This window comes from Python bivittatus, unplaced genomic scaffold (assembly GCF_059951505.1).
Source record: "Python bivittatus isolate LINGU-HERP-01145 unplaced genomic scaffold, Pbiv_v1 ctg000610_np1212, whole genome shotgun sequence".
Taxonomy (NCBI): Eukaryota; Metazoa; Chordata; class Lepidosauria; order Squamata; family Pythonidae; genus Python; species Python bivittatus.
Genome location: NW_028277088.1, coordinates 2983966 through 3008390, shown reverse-complemented (window position 1 = coordinate 3008390; position 24425 = coordinate 2983966). Strand labels below are relative to the sequence as shown.

General features: G+C 41.4%; 1 protein-coding gene across 1 annotated transcript in view; it reads right to left on the bottom strand.

Moving 5' to 3' along the window:
• Positions 1–24425, bottom strand: part of OBSCN (obscurin, cytoskeletal calmodulin and titin-interacting RhoGEF) — a 220370-nt gene that overhangs the window by 121394 nt on the left and 74551 nt on the right. The window contains exons 45-52 of the mRNA XM_088150514.1: positions 20728–20991; positions 19549–19815; positions 18852–19156; positions 11354–11666; positions 9355–9621; positions 6409–6681; positions 3876–4142; positions 3–269 (exon numbers count right to left, since the gene is read on the bottom strand). Of these exons, the coding sequence (XP_088006640.1) occupies positions 3–269; positions 3876–4142; positions 6409–6681; positions 9355–9621; positions 11354–11666; positions 18852–19156; positions 19549–19815; positions 20728–20991 (2223 nt within the window). The remainder of the gene's footprint in view (positions 1–2; positions 270–3875; positions 4143–6408; positions 6682–9354; positions 9622–11353; positions 11667–18851; positions 19157–19548; positions 19816–20727; positions 20992–24425) is intronic.

Genomic DNA, 24425 nt, shown 5'->3' with positions numbered 1-24425 from the left:
ACCTTTGACAAGCACAGATGCTGTGGTTTGCTGATCCCCAGTGTCACAGGTATAATTGCCGGAATCTTCCAGCTGGGCATCATGGATGACCAACTCAGCAGAGGATGCCTTTTGCCTCATCTCATACTTGTGACTTGGCCGCAGTTTGGTAGAGTCTTTTGTCCACTGGACAGGCACGTTGGGTTTAGTGAGCACTGTGGCAAGAGTGATTGTCTCCCCTTCACTGACTTCCTGGTTCTCCAGCTGGACTTCAAAAAGGGCTGGAAGGACTGAGAGGGCCACACCGGGAAAAGAAGAGAGAGGGGTGAGCGTAAGGACTGGCTACTGCATTCATGCTTTTGTAATACTTGTTATGGAGGAGAAGAAACAGGAGGGCCAATCACTCACAAGTCTAACTACGACTATGTTGGAAAGCAAGAAAGGTGAATATCGATCACCAACTATGAAGAAACTAGGAGCAACAACTAAGGAAAATGCTGAAGTCCCCAAATGATTTGGCTCTCTATAGCGGGGAGGGAGAAGGGGTGACAAAAGAGAAAAGGAGCATTGCACCATCACGATGCAAGTCCAGGTCTTTTGCATGTACAGTGGGTCAAAAAAGTATTTAGTCAGCCACCAATTGTGCAAGTTCTCCCACTTAAAAAGATGAGAGAGGCCTGTAATTTTCATCATAGGTATACCTCAACTATGAGACACAAAATGGGGGGAAAAATCCAGAAAATCACATTGTCTGATTTTTAAAGAATTTATTTGCAAATCATGGTGGAAAATAAGTATTTGGTCACCTACAAACAAGCAAGATGTCTGGCTCTCACAGACCTGTAACTACTTCTTTAAGAGGCTCCTCTGTCCTCCACTTGTTACCTGTAGTAATGGCACCTGTTTGACCTTGTTATCAGTATAAAAGACCCCTGTCCACAACCTCAAACATTCACACTCCAAACTCCACTATGGCCAAGACCAAAGAGCTGTCGAAGGACACCAGAAACAAAATTGTAGACCTGCACTAGGCTGGGAAGACTGAATCTGCAATAGGCAAGCAGCTTGTTGTGAAGACATCAACTGTGGGAGCAATAATTAGACAATGGAAGACATAGAAGACCACTGATAATCTCCCTCGATCTGGGGCTCCACGCAAGATCTCACCCCGTGGGGTCAAAATGATCACAAGAACGGTGAGCAAAAATCCCAGAACCACATGGGGGGACCTAGTGAATGACCTGCAGAGAGCTGGGACCAAAGTAACAAAGGCTACCATCAGTAACACACTACGCCGCCAGGGACTCAAATCCTGCAGTGCCAGGCATGTCCCCCTGCTTAAACCAGTACATGTCCGGGCCTGTCTGAAGTTTGCTAGAGAGCATTTGGATGATCCAGAAGAGGATTGGGAGAATGTCATATGGTCAGATGAAACCAAAGTAGAACGGTTTGGTCTAAACTCAACTCGTCGTGTTTGGAGGAGAGAGAATGCTGAGTTGCATCCAAAGAACACCATACCTACTGTGAAGCATGGGGGTGGAAACATCATGCTTTTCTGCAAAGGGACCAGGACGACTGATCCGTGTAAAGGAAAGAATGAATGGGGCCATGTATGGTGAGATTTTGAGTGAACACCTCCTTCCATCAGCAAGGGCATTGAAGATGAAACGTGGCTGGGTCTTTCAGCATGACAATGATCCCAAACACACCGCCCGGGCAACGAAGGAGTGGCTTCGTAAGAAGCATTTCAAGGTCCTGGAGTGGCCTAGCCAGTCTCCAGATCTCAACCCCATGGAAAACCTTTGGAGGGAGTTGAAAGTCCGTGTTGCCCAGCGACAGCCCCAAAACATCACTGTTCTAGAGGAGATCTGCATGGAGGAATGGGCCAAAATACCAGCAACAGTGTGTGAAAACCTTGTGAAGACTTACAGAAAACGTTTGACCTCTGTCATTGCCAACAAAGGATATATAATAAAGTATTGAGATGAACTTTTGATATTGACCAAATACTTATTTTCCACCATGATTTGCAAATAAATTCTTTAAAAATCAGACAATGTGATTTTCTGGATTTTTTCCCCCATTTTGTGTCTCATAGTTGAGGTATACCTATGATGAAAATTACAGGCCTCTCTCATCTTTTTAAGTGGGAGAACTTGCACAATTGGTGGCTGACTAAATACTTTTTTGCCCCACTGTATGTCATGATCCTGTAGGCACATAATGCTCATTTTGTTCCTCCAAGATCCTCCAATTCTGCAGATGCCTCTGGTTGTGAAGCAGAAAAGCTAGTTAACCTGTCACTTTTGTGACAGTTCTTGATCACGCATCATCCTTAACCAGGTCAGTGCAAGACTCAGAGATTGCCTTTCCTGGTGCAGGTGGTAAAAAAAAAAAAGTCACTGTTTTTTTCAGCATATTCCCTCCAGCATCTTTGCCTCAATAGAACCTAGTGTGGTGAAGTGATTAAGGCCTTGCAACAGGATCAAGTAGATGTGGCTCCAAGTCTACTCAATTGCTTGGACAGGGGTGGCTTCTGTCATGTTCTGCTACTTCCTTCCACAGCTGTATCTATCAGCTTGGTAGCAGTACCAGTTACCATATACTCTGACACTGTCTTCTCCAGCATGAAACATCTCTGGTCTATATGAGTTGGATTTAAAGTCCCATAGTTGTTGCTGTTGTTTATTTATCAAATTTGTCACCACCCATCTCGTTGAACAACTCTGGGCGGTTTACAACAAAAGTAAAATTCATTAAAATGCAATAATAAATAAATAAATTCCAAGAAAGATGGAGACTTGGCAGATAATTCAACAGAGCACCATCAGGGCCCTAACCACCCCCAAATACAGTTAGAGCCCATATCACCCCATGCACATTGGCAGAGCCAGGTCTTTAAATCTTTTCGGAAAGCCAGGAGGGTAGGGGCTTGCCGCACCTCTGGGGGGAGAATATTTCAAAGGGTGGGGGCAACAGCAGAGAAGGCTCTCCTCCTGGGCCCTGTCAGCCAACACTCTCTCACTGATGGGGCCTGTAACATGCCCTCTCTGCCTGGCCGGGTGGGACGAATTGATGTGAAGGGGATGAGACGGTCCCTCAGGTAGCCTGGCCCCATGCCACGTAGGTCTTTAAAGGTGAGAACCAACACTTTGAATTGGACCCAGAAGCAAACTGGCACCCAATGCAGCTCCCGCAACAAAGGTGTTACATGTGCCATCCTAGGGGCACCTCATATCAGCCATGCAGCTGCATTTTAAACCAGCGGTAGCTTCCAGATACTCTTCAAGGGTAGCCCCATGTAGAACGCATTGCAATAGTCTAGCCAAGAGATGACCAGGGTGTGAGTGACTGACCGGAGACCCTCCTGATCCAAGAACGGGTGTAACTGGTGTACCACACGAAGGTGGGCAAAGGTCCTCCTGGCCACGACTGCCACTTGCTAATGGGGCCAGGAGGTACATCCTGAGTGGGTGAGAGATGAAAGCTCACACAGCTGAAGATCTTAGGGAAATCATGAAACAGTTTTTGTTTGCATAAGAGTTGAGGGAGTGGTGTCCATTGGAAGGTACAAAGGGAGGGGGTAGAATGATAAAAGGAGCATCATATCATTGCAGCACAAGGCCCACCCCTTCTGTACACATGCATGACATTGCACACATGTATGATGAAGCAAAGTTCATGGCTCAACCGCATAGTGCTGCTTTCACTGTTCTGAAGACAGCAGCAATATCCCGCAGACACCCATGGACTGAGAAAAGCTAAAAGTCAAAAGAATAATTAATAGAAAATAGGAGTGGCTTTGTAATTTAGAATGAAAGATCATTAAGGCAAACACTTGAAAGGATCAAAACTAAAGAGAAGTTCAGACCCTCCTTGTTCAATAAACCTTTTACCTTCCACTGATAGAGTTGCCGTGCTTTTCTGGTGACCAATGTCACAGATATATTTTCCAGAATCCATTGGATTTACATGATAAATCTTTAAAATGTGGATTGTTCCCTCCTGGCTGATTTCATACTTGGAGCTTGGAGCAATGATTTCAGAGCCTTTTTTCCATATCACTGAGACGTTGGGCTGAGAGAGTTCACATTTTAGGAAAGCCGTGTTACCTTCTTGCAATTCTATGTTAGTTAGCTCTTGTTTAAAGACAGGAAGTGGTGCTGGAAATGTAAAGAAAAAGAAAATCTGCAAGAACTGGCAAAAAAAAAAAAAAATAGAGCCCATTTGCAATCTTCTCACATAAACAGGATTTGAATTGAAATAATAAATAATTTTTTGGAGGCCAGCTTAGATTTTATATATATGTGAATTTCAAAAATTAAATTAAGAATGCAGGGTCATATATACACACACACACACAAAAGCTACAATGTCCAAGGAATCCTGTGAGTCTGAACAAACGTCCCTTTTTTAAACCTGGATTGGAAACCCTAGTTAGATGGATATCGCAGGACTTTTTAAACAATCTCTTCCTCATCTGGACACTGAGGTCCTTTAGAAATAAAGGGGAAGGTACACAATTTCCAGTTGCCTACACTCTTTTTACAACCCATCCTCACACACACACACACACACACACACACACATATATATATATATAATCAATCTTAGAGAAACAAATGCTTCCTCTAGCAATACGTAAATGGAATGCTTTTCTCTAAATTCAGCCAGGAGCTTCAGGAGCTTTCATTGCATAAAAAGTAATTATTTATTAATAATATAGATTTTAATTTGCAGATGGGAACATCTTTCACAATATATGATAGTAAATATTGGAATGAGTGATGTTTACAAAACTACTAGTAAACTTCCTTTTTCATCATATTAACAGGACAGCAATATTGTCTGAGAAGCTTCCAGACCTAATTTTTTGAGATAAATCTCAATCTATCCAATGGAAACTTCCATAGTTGATAGAATGCAGAAATACAAAAAAATCTGAATGAAGGGTAAATGATCAATTTAATGGAGAGGCACTATAGTTCAGTTATGGAACACATAACCTGCACACGGGAAGCAGAGTCCTCCACACCAAAATGACAAAACATGCATTGAGGCACGCAACATGTGCTCCCCCCTTTCATACTTGCATCACAATGTAACATGCAACTATGCAAGGAATGGAGATTGCACCACAATATTCAAATGCAGGTTTCATCACCTACCCCCTGTCCTCTGGACCTCCATGACAGGAAAGGCATTTAAACATGAAGCTTCTATACCAGTTTGAAAAATCTGGACCTTTGTGCTTCTACATCACCAGTGTTGGACAACCACACTGATTTATTTCTACCTTTTTGTATTTTTTAATTAAATTTATTTATTATTAAATTTGTATGCTGCCTAGAGTCACCCGTTGGGAGAGGTGGGCGGCATACAAATTTGATAGATAGATAGATAGATAGATAGATAGATAGATAGATAGATAGATAGATAGATAGATAGATAGATAGATAGATAGAGTTGCATTGCAGTTGAGCCTAGTGTGAAATTCAGCGTTGTGTGTTTTGTTTTGTTTTTATTTCCCCATTAAAAAGAATTCTTGCTATCCTTCCTCCCAACAGCTACATTTCAGATCCTTTAATGGAAATATTACCTTGATGGCTTTTACTTTGTCCCTCAACAAAGTAAAAGAAGGAGGAGAGAAAAAAACAAGAATGTTGTCAATGTACCTCTTCTCTTCAGCACAGGAGGATCTGGTGGACAAAGTGCCAAGCTAATAGGATTTTGTTTTCTTATACCTATGTTTTGTATAATGAGGCAAGGGCATTTTTTTCACTGCAAACCCTACAGCAGTTCAAGCCAGCAGAAGTTATTTTCTCTCCTTGTTCTCAGCAGGCAGAAGTTAAGAACTTCACAGATGTTCACCCTGCTTTGGGCATCCAGAAAAGCACCTCAAATCAATATCTGGAATCAGGGAGATCTGTGACCCATGTCAACAAGCTTTCCTCAACCTTACAATACCCAGCATGTTGGACTTTAACTCTCATAATTCCAGAAGCAGCAAAGCCATTGGTAACACTGGCTGGATTGTTACGAGAATTTGAGGAAGGGAGCTGACAGTTCTAAGTTAACTGCAACCATGGGCATCCATGGGATAGGGTAAATGATGAAATCTACATCAGGCTGTCATGGTGAAAACTCCACCTATTTTGCATTTGCATAATGATGTTGCAGAGGAGTATGTAGGAGGCAGAGTTAGGACATCATGACCCACATTTTATTACTTGGATGAAATCTTGGCTTGCTGCAGATGCCCTGCCTGCAATACAGGTGCTATAGATTGTGACCACAGTTCAGCTCAGGTTGTATTTTCTTTACCTGCCTAACATTCTTATGTTATCCCCTTGTGCATAACCAATAAACAGAACTGAGATGCTTAATCATTTGTTATCACAACTCTTGATAAAGATAGAGTTCTCATACCCTTCACTTTGAGCTGTGCTGTGGAGGTATATGGTCCCACCCTGAAGGTGATCATGCCAGAATCCTGCTGGGTGACCTTCCGTAGCATCAACTTGTGGACCCTGCCTTTCTCAACCGAGATCTCGTTCACCTCATTGCTCTGAAGAGGCAAATCCTGCAATTTCCACTCCACGTCCCTTGCATTGTCATGGGAGACTTTGCACTCAAAGGTTACATCTTCCTCTTCAAATACCTCAACATTTTTCAGCTCCCGGATGATGGTGATATCCAATTCTACAAGGGCCGAAAGATCCATCAGTAACAGCAAGAACATAGGCCACTAACCCCCCCTTTTTTTTTTTACTATGATCTATCACTACTGGCGCAATATGGTTCATGGGGTCACGAAGAGTCGGACACGACTTAACGACTAAACAACAACAACAATCACTACTGGAAATCAGCTGTGGTTTGGTCCCAGTTAGTCCCTTACCAGCACATATTCTGCAGTTTCCAGAAGAGGAAAAATTGGGCCTTAGGTGCAGAATTCATGGACTAGAGTATTGTATGTTCCATTATATAATATCCTAGACATTACAGCTGCAGAGATCAACTTGAAGGAATAAGGACAATATTGAAGGACATCTTTAAAGTCATAGGAGGTTGGCTCAAGAGCTGCTTCAGGCTTTACTTGTCATATCAAAAGACATTGACAAACCCCAACAGCAATGCACAACCAAGGAAGCAAGATTCAAAAAAATCTCATAAATCAAGTTTCATGCTAGGAAAAATGGAATACAGAATCTTGGAAACTGAAGAAGTAAAACTCTAGCCCTCATTTATAAGGGAATTCATTAAGGCGGAGTCTCTGTGAATTGTTTGAACCTCTTCCTCCCTGATTGCTTAGCTGAAGAGCTAACCCTACTTTAACAGATAAGACTGAAACATCCATCTGATCTTAATCTGTCATGTTTTGAAATACTCCTTTTCCTTTCGCAGACTCCCTGTATCTCTTACAGACACACTCAGAAAGGGGAAGGCTGGAGGTTTTCTAATGGATGAAACGGGTCCCTTAAAAACTAGTTATCCAGAAGGCGTGGCATCATACCAAAAATCCCTCCCCTCATGGAAGCACAAAAGGGATGGAGCTTGCATGACATCAGAACATGAACCCCATCTCTCACCAGGAAGGTAATCTGATTCACTTTCCTGAAGGGAAGGAAAGAAAAGAAGGTCTCCTCTCAATGTATTGCAGGGGAGGGGGAGGAAGAACTGGGAAAAAGACACTTCAGGGGTACAGAGTATTGAGAATGTATATTTGAATGTCTACCAGACTCTTAGAACATAGTTGTAAGAGGAGGACTGTTACAAAAAAGATTCCATCATCCAGGAGATAGGGGTGGGAACATGAAAAAGAGAGTCAGAATATCTCTGCCCTAATTTTGCTAGGTATAAGTTGATCTGGAAAATGGCTTAAGCAGGTTTCCAAGATCCTGATACTTTACCCTACTACCCAAAAAGGTTATTCCAAAAATCCAAGTGGTTCTTGTTTCCTGAGTTTGCCAGCCTTGAAGGACTTGATAGTATGCTCTGCAGCTACAGAGAATGGCAGAGTGGTGGAGCTCCCTGTTTTTCTATGTTGCATGAAGCAGGCCATCATATTACTATGATATATATTCATTTATTGTGAATTGTTTATAATGAATAATTCATTCATTTTATTAGACTTATATGCTACTCTGATCACATCTGATTCTATGTGACTTCCAAAACAGTCACAAGATTAAAAACTAAACATAGCAACATAAGCACAGCAATAGAACAGTAGAACATTATAATAAATCATGTCCCAAGCTTCAAGGACCAATCATAGAACTATCACCACCTGGGAGAGATTAAGACAACCCCTCCTCTCCCCCAAATTTTAAGGGCTTCATAAAAGACTAGCAGAGTCAGGGTCTGGCTGATATCAGGGGAACACTGTTCCAGACAAGGGCTTCAGTACCTGAGAAGGCCCAACCCAGGGATCCTCACAGATGACATTCTGTAAAGCTTGCAACCAGAGATGCCCTAATATTAAGCCAGGGTATAATTTATTCTCTATAGTAAATGGACATAACTATTTTGTCTTGTTAACCCAGCTACTAGGCTGGTAGAATAATCAATAGAAGGCTAAGAACTTTGGCAAAAATATCCAGCATATGGTCCCAGCTCAGCCTTCAGAACATGGTAGAGACACGTCACTGAAGCAAACGCACCAAGAGATATAGCCCAGCAGATATTGGAATACAGCTCCCCTTCCAACAGCAGTGACCCCATTTTCTTTCACCTCCAAATGTTCCAATCTGTTGTTCAGGCTGATCTTGGGCTGCTATTTTCAAAATCCTTGCTTATAAGAAGAAGGATATGGAATGTGGAAGGAAAGCCTTGCATTGGCCAACATGAGCTCTTCCTTCCCTTCGTTTTCTCCCCTGGGTTATTAAGTCAGCCTAAAGGACATTGCACACCACCTTTCCAATTATAAAAGGTAACTGACGGTAAAGGGGGAGCAGGGTTGGCCTTCAGCAAGACAGCTATACAAAACTGTCTGTCTGTTGCTGGTCTGTACCATTTCCAAAATGAACCCCCTCATAGGACTGTTCCATACAGTAAGTCTTGGTCCAACATCAAGTTAAAAGTGGAGAAGAAAGTCTCTGAGCATGTGCAGAGAAGCATAGGTACCTGAAAAGTATCCAAAATAGCTGAAATGGTTTTACAAGAATTGGCATACATTCTCTGGAATTACAGCTGAAGAAACTGCTAGTGAGTGTCTTCCAGAGCACCTGCTGCTATATTAAATTGGAACATATCAAATCCATTAATTAATAAAATGGTCTCCCTCTCTTTTTTTAATTGTGTGCTATTTGGTAGAAGATAAGACAACATAAAGAAGGCATTATGGTACTAACCACTTCAAAAAACCCATACCTTTCACGGATAACACGGCAGATGTGGTTTGGTCTCCAGTGCTACAAGAATACTCTCCACTGTCTTTGGGCTCCAAGTTGTGAATGAGTAAGTCACGGATGCCACCATCCTGTCTCATTTCATACTTGGGACTAGCATGAAGTGTTATACCGCCTTTATGCCATTCCACTGGGGCTTTAGCGACTGTGACCTCACAGCGTAATCTGGCTGTGCCACCCTCTTCCGCTTTCTCATTCTTCAGCTGCTGTGTGAATTCTGGCTTGAGGGCTGTGGAGCAAGGAACAATGGGAGAAAATAAAACACTGGACCCTTCTTCCATTAAGTGGCACTTCTGACCAATTCCAGAAAAGTAGAAGCTTGGGGAAAAAGTTCTATAGGACATATGGATGTTTGATGTCCCAGGAAGTAAAAAATGTTAGTGACAAAACATTATTCATTCAATAGACATTCCTGAAAGGAGTGGACCTTAGATGATATATACTGTGTGTGTGCGCGATTGTGTGTGTGTGACATATACAGTCATAGTTTTTTCCCCCTTTACTAGACAACCAATTTAAATTTCTCCAGATGTTTTGCTCTGCAATGATCATCAGACCTGACCAAACGTAATCATGGTAAAAGATTATAAAAGTTGTAGCTCAAACCGTCCAGAAAGTGCACTTTGCTTGACCATGCTGAATATTGCCCCTTTTGCCAAGATAACTCCATAGCTTTGAAGGAAATTATACTATATTTTCCATAAACTTTGAAAGAATAGCAATAAGAATTTTTACAAAAGTGTTTTTAACTGCCAGAAGTCATAAAGTCCTGGTGTTCAGTACAGTGGATTGTATATGATTACACCCCAGATACAAGAAAAAGGGCTGGATTGTCTAACATAGTCCTTGCTGGAATTTTGTTAAATGGGCCACCAACTATTTTGAAAGTCTGTGTGAATCAGGCAAAAGAAGATTTGACTCATTTGTTTGATTCAGAAGAGACTCTGATTCATTTCAGACGTTTGAAGGTGTTTGATTTGATTCACATTTCTGTGCTGTACATGGCAGAAAACTCTGAATCAATTTGGAGGCATTAAATCTGATTCGATATCTCAAATCAGCTTTCCAATTCCACTTAGAAAGTCAGCTCAATTCAGAAATGCAATTCAACTGAACCTCAGATCTAAATATTTGCACAGTCCTACTATTGAGATTGATTGTGGAACCACCAGGGTTAGAACAGATACATTTCCAGTTCTCAGAGATGCCACTTTCACAGTGACACACCTAAACAGAATTGTACTGAATTATAATTGCCCACCAAATGGGCAAAAATAATTTAAATCTCTCTTTTTCTATATTGTTAACTACACCGTAAATAGAAGTCTACTTCCTGTCTCAAGGTCAAACTTTATATGATATAGTATCCATATTCATTTTTCAAACCATTACCAAGGATGATTTCAACCCAAAATGTAGTTTCAAACAGAACCAAATTTGAACTCAAATGTGCCTTTTCAAGTTCATATTTAATTATTTTGAACCTTCAGATCAATGAACAAAATATTCAAAAGGTCAAGATCTCTATAGCTTTGATAGAAAGTAAAGGCTGTTAAAGTATCAAAAATCAGACATAGGTTTCCCTGAATTTGGTTTTTGTTTTGTTTTTTGTAATCCCGTGGGTCTATGAATCACACACTTCTATTGTATCCAAGTAATGCCTAGCACTGCTGAAAGGGACTCCAGATGAAATTCCACAGATTGATCTGTGAATTCATATTACCCAAGGTTGTGTCCAAGAAAATGCTGATGAAGTTCAAATGTTCATCTGCCAGGCACTGTGCACTTCATTAAATACACAAAAGGTAAGGGAGAAACAGACCTGCACGTCAATGAAGCCTATAGTAAACCCATTAAAATATTGTCTTTTCAGCTCCATCACTAACAAAAGCTTCTGAATTTCTTATCTAATAGCATTCATCTATCATTAAATCAAGTAGCCCTGATTTTACACATTTTACCGTTAACAGTCAAGACAGCTGATGTTTTCTGGTCTCCACATTTACAGGTGTAACATCCAGCATCCTCAACATCTAAATCATGTATCACCAACTCTGCAACAGCTCCTTCCTGTCTTAATTGGTATTTGTCACCTCCTTTTAATTTATTTTCTTCCTTCATCCATTCCACTGGAGCAGTTTTGGTGAGTTCGCAATGCAGTGTTGCTGTTCCGTTTTCAGTGGCTCCCACATCCTTCAGTTCCAGTTTGAACTGGGGAGGTAGGGCTGCAGAACATAAAAGAAGGGTGTGAAGATTCTCCAGGACAAAGATGGACTGTGGACAAAGTTAGGTTGGAGATAGGGAAGAGGAATTAGCATGGGAACAATACTGATCCAATGCCTGTTGATTTTTAATGGAAATCCTTCCACAAGCTTTATCAGGCACTGGCAGATGGCCTTGAAAGGAAACTAGCACAGCAGTATGATAGAAATTATCACCTCATAGTCAACAAATGGACATGGACAATAATGCATGCTATAGAAATGCAGTAAGACATGAAGACTGACACTGGAAAGACTAGGAAGAGAAAAAAAGCATGAAGGCATATAGAGGGATAACATGGAAGAATCGTATCACTGAGGTTCAAAGCCAGCATAACTATAATAAATGCTCCTATCATATCCTACATATGCTATGAGTTCACCATAGGCTCTATTGAACAACATTTGCTGGTCTTCACAGCTACCAATATACTCCCTGATTTGTCTCAGTCACCCATTTAACAAATGACTCATCTGAAGGATGTCCTTGTTGCTAGCTTTAAAACAGTGGGAATTTTCTAGCCCATCAGGGCATCAGACTTGGTCTGAGATGTAAGGAGGTTGATCTATTAATCTTCTGCAGAATTATCAGTGAGGGTGAAAAGGAGATGGAATCTAAGAATCAGATGGAAAAAATCAGGGAAGAAAGTAAAGGGGGAAGCCAACTCAGAAAAAGAAGAGGAAATAAAAAAGAAATGAAATAATATTCTCAGTCAGCAGATATAATATATATTTTTCCTCCATGGGGGTCACCAAGGTCATTCAGTCTTGACTGAATTGTTTTTGGCATCATCCCTGTTTGCGTATTTAATGAAAAAAGACTCAATAAATGGATACTTCAAGTAGTTATCATGCATCAATATTTGCATGAGGGTTGTAGTACTGCAGCTTATTGCAGCATCCAAATGTTGAAAAATAAGAAAAAAGAGATAAGGAATAAAAAGAAAGAAAGTGAAAAAAAGTTTTCCCTTTTTTTTTTTAATTAGAATTTTACAAGTATAGAAAATGAAAAGAAAATTAAGAAAAAGAAAAGAGATAAGGAATAAGAAAAAAGAAAGTGAAAAGGTAGAAATTAATTTCAATAATAAAACTACTTTCTATTTTTGACTATTTTCTATACGCTCTTTATCTATACTATAGTCTTTAAATTCCAGTTTCACTATATTTTCATATCTTTCTCTTCAGTGCCTCCAACAGATTTATGGCTGACTTCTATATTCATGTTGTTTTAATCTGTGTATTTGTCACTCTCTTCAGAGCTATTTTCCTTTTTTCACAGAGTTCAATTTGTCTTTTATCCTTTTTTTAAAAAAAAACTAAGTTTCTGTTTTCTATTTCTGTTCTGTCAAAGTCTTGGCTTTTTCTTTCTCTTTTCTGTTCGTGGGTTCCTGGCTGAGCTTCTTGACTCTCCTCCTCTTCTTCTTCTGAATCTTTGCTCCCTCTGAGGGAAACGGCTCGAAAAACTTTTCCCTCACGCCGGTTCTGAGGGAAGGAAAAAAATGCCTCTCTCCCCCTGGTTTTCTCAGCTGCTGCCTCCTTTCTAGTTGCCTCTCCTCATCAGGGCAGTCTATCTTTTAATTTTACTCTTTATTTGACTCCTGGGCTTTGGCTCTGTTTATTCAGCCTCTTCCTCATGGGGCCTGTGGCTGCAGAGCTCCCAGGCAGCCATCTTGTCTCCACTCCTCCTTGCCTCCCGCCTCACACTTCTGTTTGATTGGCAGCTGGCGGGGGCGGGCCAAGAGGGGAGGAAGTTGCCCAGATGCTTCTCACCTGGGCTGGCAGGTTGTCCATCGACAGCAAGCATCTTAGATACAGTGACCCTATTTTCTAGGGAAAAATTAAAGGACAAACCTGGAAAAGGGGCAAATGAACCTGAAAGAGGTTCATAAGGGTAAAAAAATAATAAGTGTTTATGTTCACAACTTTGCGTTAGAAAGGAAAATTCAAGAGCCGAACCAAGAAATTAATTAATTAAATAAAACTAAAGGACGGCTTTCTGAAATAAAGGACTACCCTTTACAATAAAGGATGCATGGTCTCTGTATGTATCAGTGAACCTCGGAAAATCCCAGTTTCCTGATGGAGGGCTGTCTCCATTTGATCCAACAAGGCAGTTCTTAATGCTTTGGGCAGTAAGACTGCTGGAAATCCTAACAGGTGGCTTTTGCAACATCTCCTGGAAGTCATCCAAAATTCAGGTTGCCTTCGTGGTGGTACACAACTAATGCAGCCTGTGTTTGTAGTGTATTTCTTTTCTTCTGATCTGTGTATTGGCACATTCTTGTTATTTTCAGGCAATGTGTTTATACATTAAGCAGAGCAGAAGTTCAGGGAATATATCTATAGGAAGGAAGGAAGGAAGGAAGGAAGGAAGGAAGGAAGGAAGGAAGGAAGGAAGGAAGGAAGGAAGGAAGGAAGGAAGGAAGGAAGGAAGGAAGGAAGGAAGGAAGGAAGACATTGCTGTATAGGGGAGAGAAACAGTGGACCCTTTGGGTCTAAGGTAATCAAGCAGGCCATGATGGGATCTTCCTATACACAGAATACTATTAGTTCATCCAAGCTGAGACTGGACTCAAAATGGTGGACTGAAGTTAGAGGATGGGAGATTCCAGTTTGACGTCAAGATCTTGTTAACAGTAAATTTGTCAGCGGAATCAATTACTATGGGAGTTGGCAGGAACCCCTTGGAGGCCAATGAGCTATCTTTCTGATACTTTCATCTGGATTCCAACGCTGAGCACACAGTGGATTCATTGCCCAACCTCTTGGATTCCATGGTTTTGTGACCGAAGAAAGCCTTCCAAAAGAAAAGGAAATGGAGACAGGGATGAGGTAGGTGTTAGCCTTACATAGTAGGCCAGGTCAGGAAACAGACACCACAAGAAATATTACAACTCTGTTGTTATATGGTAGGGTGCAATAAGAGAATCTTGAAATCTTGACAGAGTTTCTTTCTCCCTCTCACTTATACCAAAGAGAGTCAAGGTGGGGCAAGCGTCAGTTTCTTCCTCAGCCTCTCCTGTCTTTCTGGGCTGATTGTTTTATAATGGCTGTTGTATAACTTCAAGTCCATCTCCACACTCCTCTTACACAGTCTAAGAAAAGACAAACGAGAAGAATGAAGTCTGTTCCCAAAATGTTATTTCACAAACTAAAAGCCAAAGGTTTCCTAAGTATTATTTATTATTGTTCCTTTGGGTAGCAGTGATAAGTGGGCACCGTAATAACAGATCTTTGTTGTTGTTTAGTCGTTAAGTCGTGTCCGACTCTTCGTGACCCCATGAATCATATTGCGCCAGGCCTTCCTGTCCTTCACTGCCTCCCTGAGTTTGGTCAGTTTCATGCTCATTGCTTCAGTGATGCTATCTAACCATCTCATCCTCTGCCGTCCTCTTCTCCTTTTGCCTTCAATCTTTCCCAGCATCAGGGTCTTCTCCAAAGAGATCTCTCTTCGCATTAGGTGGCCAAAATATCTGAGCTTGAGCTTCATTATCGATCCTTCCAATGAGCAATCAGGGTTGATTTCCTTTAAGATTGACTGGTTTGACCTCCTAGCAGTCCAGGGAACTCTTAAGAGTCTTCTCCAGCACCACAGTTCAAAGGCATCAATTCTTCGGCGCTCGGCCTTTTTATGGTCCAGCTCTCACAGCCATACATTACTACTGGAAAAACCATAGCTTTGACTATGCGGATCTTTGTCGGCAAGGTGACGTCTCTGCTTTTTAATATGCTATCTAGGCTTGCCATAGCTTTCCTCCCAAGGAGCAAGCGTCTTTTAATTTCATGGCTGCAGTCTCCGTCTGCGGTGATCTTGGAGCCCAAATAAATGAAGTCTGTTACTGCTTCCATTTCTACCCCTTCTATTTGCCAGGAATTGATGGGTCCAGATGCCATGATCTTAGTTTTTTTAATGTTGAGTTTCAAGCCAGCTTTTGCACTCTCCTCTTTCACCCTCATCAAGAGGCTCTTTAGTTCTTCTTCACTTTCTGCCATTAGGGTGGTATCGTCCGCATATCTGAGGTTGTTGATGATTCTCCCTGCAATCTTAATTCCGGCTTGTGATTCTTCCAGCCTGGCATTTCTCATGATGTACTCTGCATATAGGTTAAATAAGCAGGGTGACAGTATACAGCCTTGTCGTACACCTTTCCCTATTTTGAACCAATCGGTTGTTCCATGACCGGTTCTAACTGTTGCTTCTTGGCCCGCATACAGATTTCTCAGGAGACAGGTAAGGTGGTCTGGTACTCCCATCTCTTTAAGAATTTGCCACAGTTTGTTGTGATCCACACAATCAAAGGCTTTTGCATAGTCAATGAAGCAGAAGTAGATATTTTTCTGGAACTCTCGTGCTTTCTCCATGATCCAGCGAATGTTGGCGATTTGATCTCTAGTTCCTCTGCCTCTTCGAAACCCAGCTTGTACATCCGGTAGTTCTCGGTTCATATATTGCTGAAGCCTAGCTTGTAGGATTTTGAGCATAACCTTGCTAGCATGTGAAATGAGTGCAATTGTGCGATAGTTTGAGCATTCTTTGGCGTTGCCCTTCTTTGGAATTGGAACGTAAACTGACCTTTTCCAATCCCGTGGCCACTGTTGCGTTTTCCAAACTTGCTGGCATATTGAGTGCAGCACTTTAACACCATCATCTTTTAGTATTTTAAATAACTCAGCTGGAATCCTGTCATCTCCACTAGCTTTGTTGTTAGCAATGCTTCCTAAGGCCCACTTGACTTCACTCTCTAGGATGTCTGGCTCAAGGTCAGTGATCACACCAGCGTGGACATCAGGGACATTAAGATCTTTCTTGTATAGTTCTTCTGTGTATTCTTGCCACCTCTTCTTAATCTCTTCTGCTTCTGTTAGGTCCCTGCCTTTTTTGTCCTTTATCATGCCCATCTTTGCACTAAACGTTCCTTTCATATCTCCAATTTTCTTGAAGAAATCTCTAGTCTTCCCCATTCTATTGTTTTCCTCAATTTCTTTGCATTGTTCATTTAAGAAGGCCTTCTTATCTCTCCTGGCTATTCTCTGGAAATCTGCATTCAGTTGCTTATATCTTTCCCTTTCACCCTTGCTTTTCGCATTCCTTCTTTCCACAGCTATTTGTAAAGCCTCATCAGACAGCCATTTTGCTTTCTTGCATTTCTTTTTCTTTGGGATGGTTTTAGTTGCTGCCTCCTGTACAATGTTACGGACCTCCGTCCATAGTTCTTCAGGCACTCTGTCTACCAAATCTAATCCTCTAAATCTATTCATCACCTTCACTGTGTACTCACAAGGAATATGATCTAAGTCATACCTGAGTGGTCTAGTGGTTTTCCCTACATTCTTCAATTTAAGCCTAAATTTTGCAGTAAGAAGCTCATGATCTGAGCCACAGTCAGCTCCTGGTCTTGTTTTTGCTGTCTGTATAGAGCTTCTCCATCTTTGGCTGCAAAGTATATAATCAATCTGGTTTCGGTATTGACCATCTGGTGATGTCCATGTGTAGAGTCGTCTCTTGTGTTGTTGGAAAAGAGTGTTTGCTATGACTAGCTTGTTCTCTTGACAGAACTCTATTAGCCTTTGCCCTGCTTCATTTTGTACTCCAAGGCCAAATTTGCCTGTTATTCCGATTACTCCTTGACTTCCTACTTTAGCATTCCAATCCCCTATGATGAAAAGGACATCTTTACTTGGTGCTAGTTCTAGAAGGTGTTGTAGGTCTTCATAGAAGCGGTCAACTTCAGCTTCTTCAGCATCAGTGGTTGGGGCATAGACTTGGATGACTGTGATATTGAATGGTTTGCCTTGGATACGCACTGAGATCATTCTGTCGTTTTTGAGGTTGTACCCCATTACTGCCTTTCCCACTCTCTTATTGACTATGAGTGCAACTCCATTTCTTCTAAGGGTTTCTTGGCCACAGTAGTAGATATAATGGTCACCTGAATTAAATTCACCCATTCCCGTCCATTTCAGTTCGCTGATTCCCAAGATGTCGACGTTCAATCTTGTCATCTCATGTTTGACCACATCCAGCTTGCCTTGGTTCATAGATCTTACATTCCAGGTACCTAGACAATATTGTTCTTTGCAGCATCGGACCTTCTTTTCGCTTCCAGATACATCCACAGCTGAACGTCCTTTCGGCTTTGGCCCAGCCGCTTCACTCTTTCTGGAGCTACTTGGAAATGCCCTCCGCTCTTCCCCAGTAGCATATTGGACACCTTCCGACCTGAGGGGCTCATCTTCCGGCATCATATCTTTTAGCCTTTTAACATTGTCCATGGGGTCTTCTTGGCAAGGATCCTGGAGTGGGTTGCCATTTCCTTCTCCAGTGGACCACATTTTGTCAGAACTCTCTGTCATGACCTGTCCGTCTTGGGTGGCCCTGCACGGTATAGCTCATGGCTTCACTGAGTCACGCAAGCCCCTTCGCCACGACAAGGCAGTGATCCATGAAGGGGAATAACAGATCTACTGTCCTGTATCTTTTGCATCTAGACTGTGGATCAGCAGGATATTTCATGCATAGTTTGAGAATCAGTTTGAGAATCAGCTGCTCCATTCTCCAGGTCAGTGGTGCCACTTCAAATAGGTCACCCTAAAGCACAGAAGATTCATCACTGATGATCTCCTGATTCCTTATCTTTTCCTTGAAATGAGCAGGTAAGATTTGTGGCCCGAGTATCCACCTGGCTGACAGGAGCTCTGAGAAAGAGGAAGAGACTGAAATGAAGGCAAATATTAAAATTAAAAAAAAAAAAAAGCTGGCATGATGCAACAAGAGGTTTTGCAAGATTTTGCCCTTAGGAATTCCATTTCAAAAAAGGATCAGATCTGTTGCTAGTTGGAAATAAGATCACTAGAATATCTCAGGTGTATGTTTTTAAGCACACACAGAGATCATGGAGGACAACTTATGAGGCCCCTGGTCTTCACTATCAGCCCTAACAACCAATTGTATCAAGGGAAAGCTTTACAATGCTCAGACACTGCAAAGTTTCTCACTTCTGATTCATCTTTGGAAAGTCCAAGGTTTTCCTAGGACCAAATCTGAAAACCACAGTTCTACAACTAAAGAGCAATACAGCAAATAGAGCAGAGGGAGGAAGCGGCGGGAGGGATTTCCAGTAAACAGGAGGTAGACTGTGAAAGACAAACCACAAGTTGACATCAACAAATTAGACAAAACACAAAGGCTTTAGAATACCCAGGCTTGCCAGATGCTGAACTCGGGATACTTTGATTTACCATGAACAGCCAGAGCCGCAGTTGTTTTCTGATCCCCACATACACAGGAGTATTCTCCAGCATCTCTAAGTTCCAGGTTGAGGATCGCACACTCTGACACAGGACCTTCCTGCCTTATGTTGTATTTGTCATTTGCTCTGAGCGTCTTATGCTTCTTTCTCCACTCCACAGAAGCTGCTTTTGTCAGCTCACACTGGAAAACAACAGTTCCACCTTCTGATGCCTCTTTAGCCTCCAGACCTTTCTTGAAGAGGGCAGGGATAGCTGAGAAGTTCAGAATGAAGAAAGCATGTGAATATCCAGATGTTGAAGAAAAGGGACCTACATGGATCCCATGGACCATTCCCTCCCTTTCCTTAAAAGCTCCACACTGTAAAATTGCATCACAGGCAACGGGCATCTGGAACTTCTAAGCAAATTCCTTCACAATTCTCTATCTAGGAAGAACCACAGCAAAAGAATGAATATTATTTGTACAAGATGTATTGGCCATGCACCTTGTATTCTGTGAAATGTAAGGATATTACTCAGCCTCCAAGGGCTGTAAAGATATTTTGATCCCTTTACTACATGGGAGATGACCTGAAGAAACACAGATGTCCTCCTGATTTTATGCATGTTGGATCTGGCTATGGGAAACAAAATGTTTTATGTACCATTCACCCTTAAGAAAGCTGAAGTCTTCGAATCACCAACGGTGCAGCTGTAATCACCAGTATCTGCCAGTTGCAAGCCATGAACAACAAGTTCAGCAACAACCCCTTCCAGTTTCATTTCATATTTGTCACTTGGCTTAAGCACCTCACTGCCCTTCCACCACTCCACAGGAGCAGTAGCTTTGGTCAGCTCACACCGCAGAGTAGCTGCTCCATCTTCTGCAGCTTCCAGGTTCTTCAGCTCTACGTTGAAACGTGGAGGTAAGGCTGAAGATCACAAAGAGGACATTTGAGGTCATTAATCATTGCAAATGAAATATTCTGTGAGATTCCTCTTAAGAGCTATATAGAATCACTTAGCTGGCTACCAAGGAAGGGTTAACCCAAGAAGGGAGAAAAGCCAGCAGAGCTTAAGGACACCATGTTACTGGTAAGAAAAGAGAGACTTATGGTTATTCTCCCTCTCTCTAGCTACTTATTCCTTGAACTTCTTGAATACATATGGCTAGAGCTGCTCATTGAACCAATCCTGGGGTGGCTCCTCTGAAAGCTGAGTTTTATAGCTTAGAGTTATTGTTGTATATGAATATTTTGTATTGATATTTATAGCTTAGGGTTTTGTTGAATATTTTGTGGATATATATTCTGCTTCTTAAATACTTTCCCACTTTTTCTGCAAGTAGAATTAATTCTGAGAAGATGGGCTGACCCTCTGAGATAATTTGGAAAAGCAACATTGTTGATGAAAAATGAAAGAAAGCATAGAATTGGCATACCTCGTCCCACTCTCAAATTACTCAACTAGTCCATTCACCAACAGCAGACAGAAATTATCCTGTATTTCCAGTAAAACAGTGCAATTAAATGAACTAGATCAGTGTTTCTCAACCTTGGCAACTTTAAGAAGTGTGGACTTCATCTCCCAGAATTCCCCAGCCAGCATGCTGGATTAGATAATCTTAATGGCCCCCTTATAACTCTAGAATTCCAACTGAAAATTAAAAGAGTGGGTGCTCACAATGAAAAGAAAGCAATAGATGTGGGATCTGGGGGGGAATGAAACCCACTCAGGTTGGTGGACTGTATCCAAAAGTGGCCTAAAACTCTAAAGAGATATCAAAGAATATCGCCAATATCACATTTTAATCAGAGAGGGAGAGAGACAGACGTAATATTTACCCTGCACAGTTATAGCAGCAGACGTGGTTTGATCTCCACAGACACAGGAATATTCTCCCGCATCCTGTTCAATGACATCCTGGATTGTGAGCTCAGCAACGTTTTCTCTCTGTCTGATTTTGTACTTAGCACTTGGGTGGAGCGTCTGTGTCTCTTTTCTCCAAGCCACTGGAGCAGCTTTACTTAAGGCACAGCGCAGGACGGCCGCTGTTCCTTCCAAGACCTCCTGGCTTGTGAGCTCTTCTTGGAAGCGCACAGGCAGAGCTGAGGAATGTAACACCGATACAGCATTGGTTGTTTTAGACGCGTGCAAAATGGCCGCTAAGGACAGCTCCTATACGGAAGCCCCATTTAATTCAATGGAGCTTTTGCAAGAGTGCACAAGGGGAGAAATTCATCCATGAGCATCTGTGGGGGTGGAGCCAGCTGGGACCATGGCACAATTTGCATAATACGTTGCATCATTGCTGTCATTTGCACGATGTTGTCATGGTGTAAATGATTATGACATCATTGCGCAAATGCAATTTGCATCCATCACTGGCTGTTCTGTCACATAATAAAAGTCAACATCAAACATTCCAAAAGTCACACTTTAAACTAAGATGTAACTTTCTTGTTTTAAAGATCAAAATAAATGGGAACCCACAAACACATACAGTAAAATATGATGATCATTTTCTGTTTTTCTACATTATTTGGATTTCATCAGATCTTTTGGAATACATCTTTTCTAAAATATTATTCCTCTGGTTTGCTGAATTTACATTTTGCTATTTTACTAAATACATTTCACAGCATAAGTTTTTATAAAATAGGTAGGAAACACGTAGACATTTTTCTTAGCACAAATAACTTACAGGTAGTCCTCGACTTACAACCACAATAGGGACCAGAAAATTCATCATTAAGCAGTGTAGCTGTTAAGCAAGGCATCACATGACTGCACCCAATTTTATGACATGTTTTGTAGCAGTCATTAAGCAAATCACATGGTTCCCCATTGATTTTGCTTGTAAAAAACCAGCTGGGAAGGTCGCAAATGGCAATCATGTGACCCCAGGACACTGCAACCATTGTAAATACATGCCGATTGCCAAGCACTCAAATTCTGATCATGTGACTGAGGGGATGCTGCAACAGTCATAAGTGCAAGGACCAGTCATAAGACACTTTTTTCAGCGCTATCGTAACTTCAAATGGTCACTAAACAAATGGTCGTAAGTCAAACATTACCTGCATTTGGAACTAGCATTGAGTGTTTTTACAAACTGATATATAACTACAAGCAACAACAGAACATGAACAATCAGAGTTCAGGAAAAGAAGTAAAATACTTCTAAAATAGGGCACATAAAAATAGCATTCCGATGGATTCAGTGAAAAAACTTTAAGAAGAAAGAAGATAAAAGAATGCAATAAAGAGCTGATAAAATAGAATTAAAAAGAAGTTGGATGGGTACTTTTAGGAAAGAAAGTAAAGAACTGGATTAAAATATCCTTGAAAAATAGGTTTAGGGATATAATGCTCAATATCCTTTGGAATTCAGCTCCACAGAAATAGATGGAATCAAATTCTAGACTGAAATGAGGGTTTAACACATGGAATTTCCAATTTTTCTTGACTTTCCCAACTCAAGAATATCCCAAACATGGATCTCAACTATGTTTTTCATTCAATGGAATCTATAGGCTATTCCTAAAGAGATGAATTAGAAGTCTGTTTTGTAGAATCCGTTTAGGCTAAACGTGCTAGAGATATGAAAGTGATTGGGGCGAAAAAGAAGAGGCCTATTGCTTCCACATAGCTCCTGCTGAAATACCCCTGATACAGGGAAATGACTTGAAACATTATGATCCAGGGTGGTATAAGGTTAAGATATTGTATTAGAAACAAGAAGAACCAGGTTCAAGTCCTCCCTCAGCCACAGAAGCTCCTTGACAGCAGTCTGGAACCCACCTTGAACTCTTGGAGAAAAGATGGGATATAAAACTAACAAATAAATAAAAATAGACAGCATTTTTGATATATGGGAATACAATTGGTTCTCAAAACTCCAGTTGGAAACTTTTTATCTTCTTTCAGTCAGCTGAAATGTTCTCCAAATCAGATTTAGGAGTTTGTCATCCATACCATCAAAATCCATGATTGATCATGCAGCTGGATTTCCAACAGCTTTCTAAAGATCCTAGTTGCAGGGACAACTTGAAACTTTATTCTAAGATACCTATGTCAACAAATAAGCTGTGACTAAGCTGACAGAACATCATGAGGTCTTTCTGATCAATAATGGTCAATAAGCTGACAGAACATGTAGGTGAATTGGCGAAGATGCAGGAAATAGTCCTGTCAGTAAAGCTGATCAGAGGCTTTCAAGGTGAATAGATTCAAATGGGTGAGGAAGGGAGGGAATGAGGCTCTTATGAAAGGGTGGTGTGACTTCTCATGTGGTGAGGCCTGAATCGTGTGCCACAATCCAAAGGATCCTGGGTATGGTCAGGACAAAAGTTAAATTTGGTTTGATAGAAGTAGGTCAAATAGATTCAGATATAGTTGGCATGGCTACTCTCCTCTGTGTATTTAACCTTTTTTCCTCTTCTGTCCCACTCATAATTGTAACCTCCAGGACTGCCTTCTCCAGATAGAATCTGCCTCTCCTACAGAGTCTAGCAGAGAGAAAATGATATGGGTCCCCACCACTAGAGAGATCAGAGATGGAGGGCATGGTGGGACCTGTAGAATGATATTCATGGTAGCAGCCTCCTCACTCTGGAACTGCATGATCCCTGAGGTCACATTGGCCTGGACCCTACTGTCCTTCAGGAGATGGGTGAAGTCCTTCCTCTTCCCTAGGGCATTTGAAGACTTTAATTAGGACTGCAAAGGAGATTTTACTTTTATGCTGGATTGTTGTCTATGGATGCTTTTAATTCTGTATCTGGTATGCCACCTAAAGTCACACAAGGAGGCAGCATGAAAATGTTGGCAATAAATAAATAATTAAAATTGACCATCTCTTTTGAAGATTGGTAGAGGCCACCTCCCAGGCTTTCTGGCATCGGCCGAAACTGATAGCAATTCTTTTCCACACCTGATTCCCACAGAGTTTCTTGAACAAGATGAATTGAGATGGAAGGGATTCCAAAAATTTCAACAACTGAACCATTTCCCATCTACAACCAATATGCCCCAAATTATATCAATGTAGAGACTTATTTTCTTGGTATCATTGAAGTGGTGGGCATTTTCACTGATAACGAAGAGGCTTGCAGTTAGATGTTGATATCTTCATCAGCCTGGGAACAGCATTTTTGAAGGTCTTAAAGATCATATGTGGCTCTGGAGCCTCAGGTTTTGGACTCTGCTTCTACTACGCACCATTTCCAATTACTGTGAGGCTGGTCATTCCAACAATAACCTCAATGATTATTATTCCTCCTCCTCCTCCTCCTCCTCCTCCTCCTCCTCCTCCTCCTCCTCCTCCTCCATTGTTCCTTGTCCTGTCTTCTGGAACAACTTTGAACAACTCTGTCCCATCTTCTACATCATAGCCCTTCAAAACTTGAAATCAATTACTGTGTCTCCCACAGTTTTCTTTTCCTCCAGGCTAAATATTCCCAGTGCTTCTGGGAAGTTATTCCTTCCAATCCATCATGGTTGCTCTTCTCTGGACATATTCATTCTTAAAATGTCAATA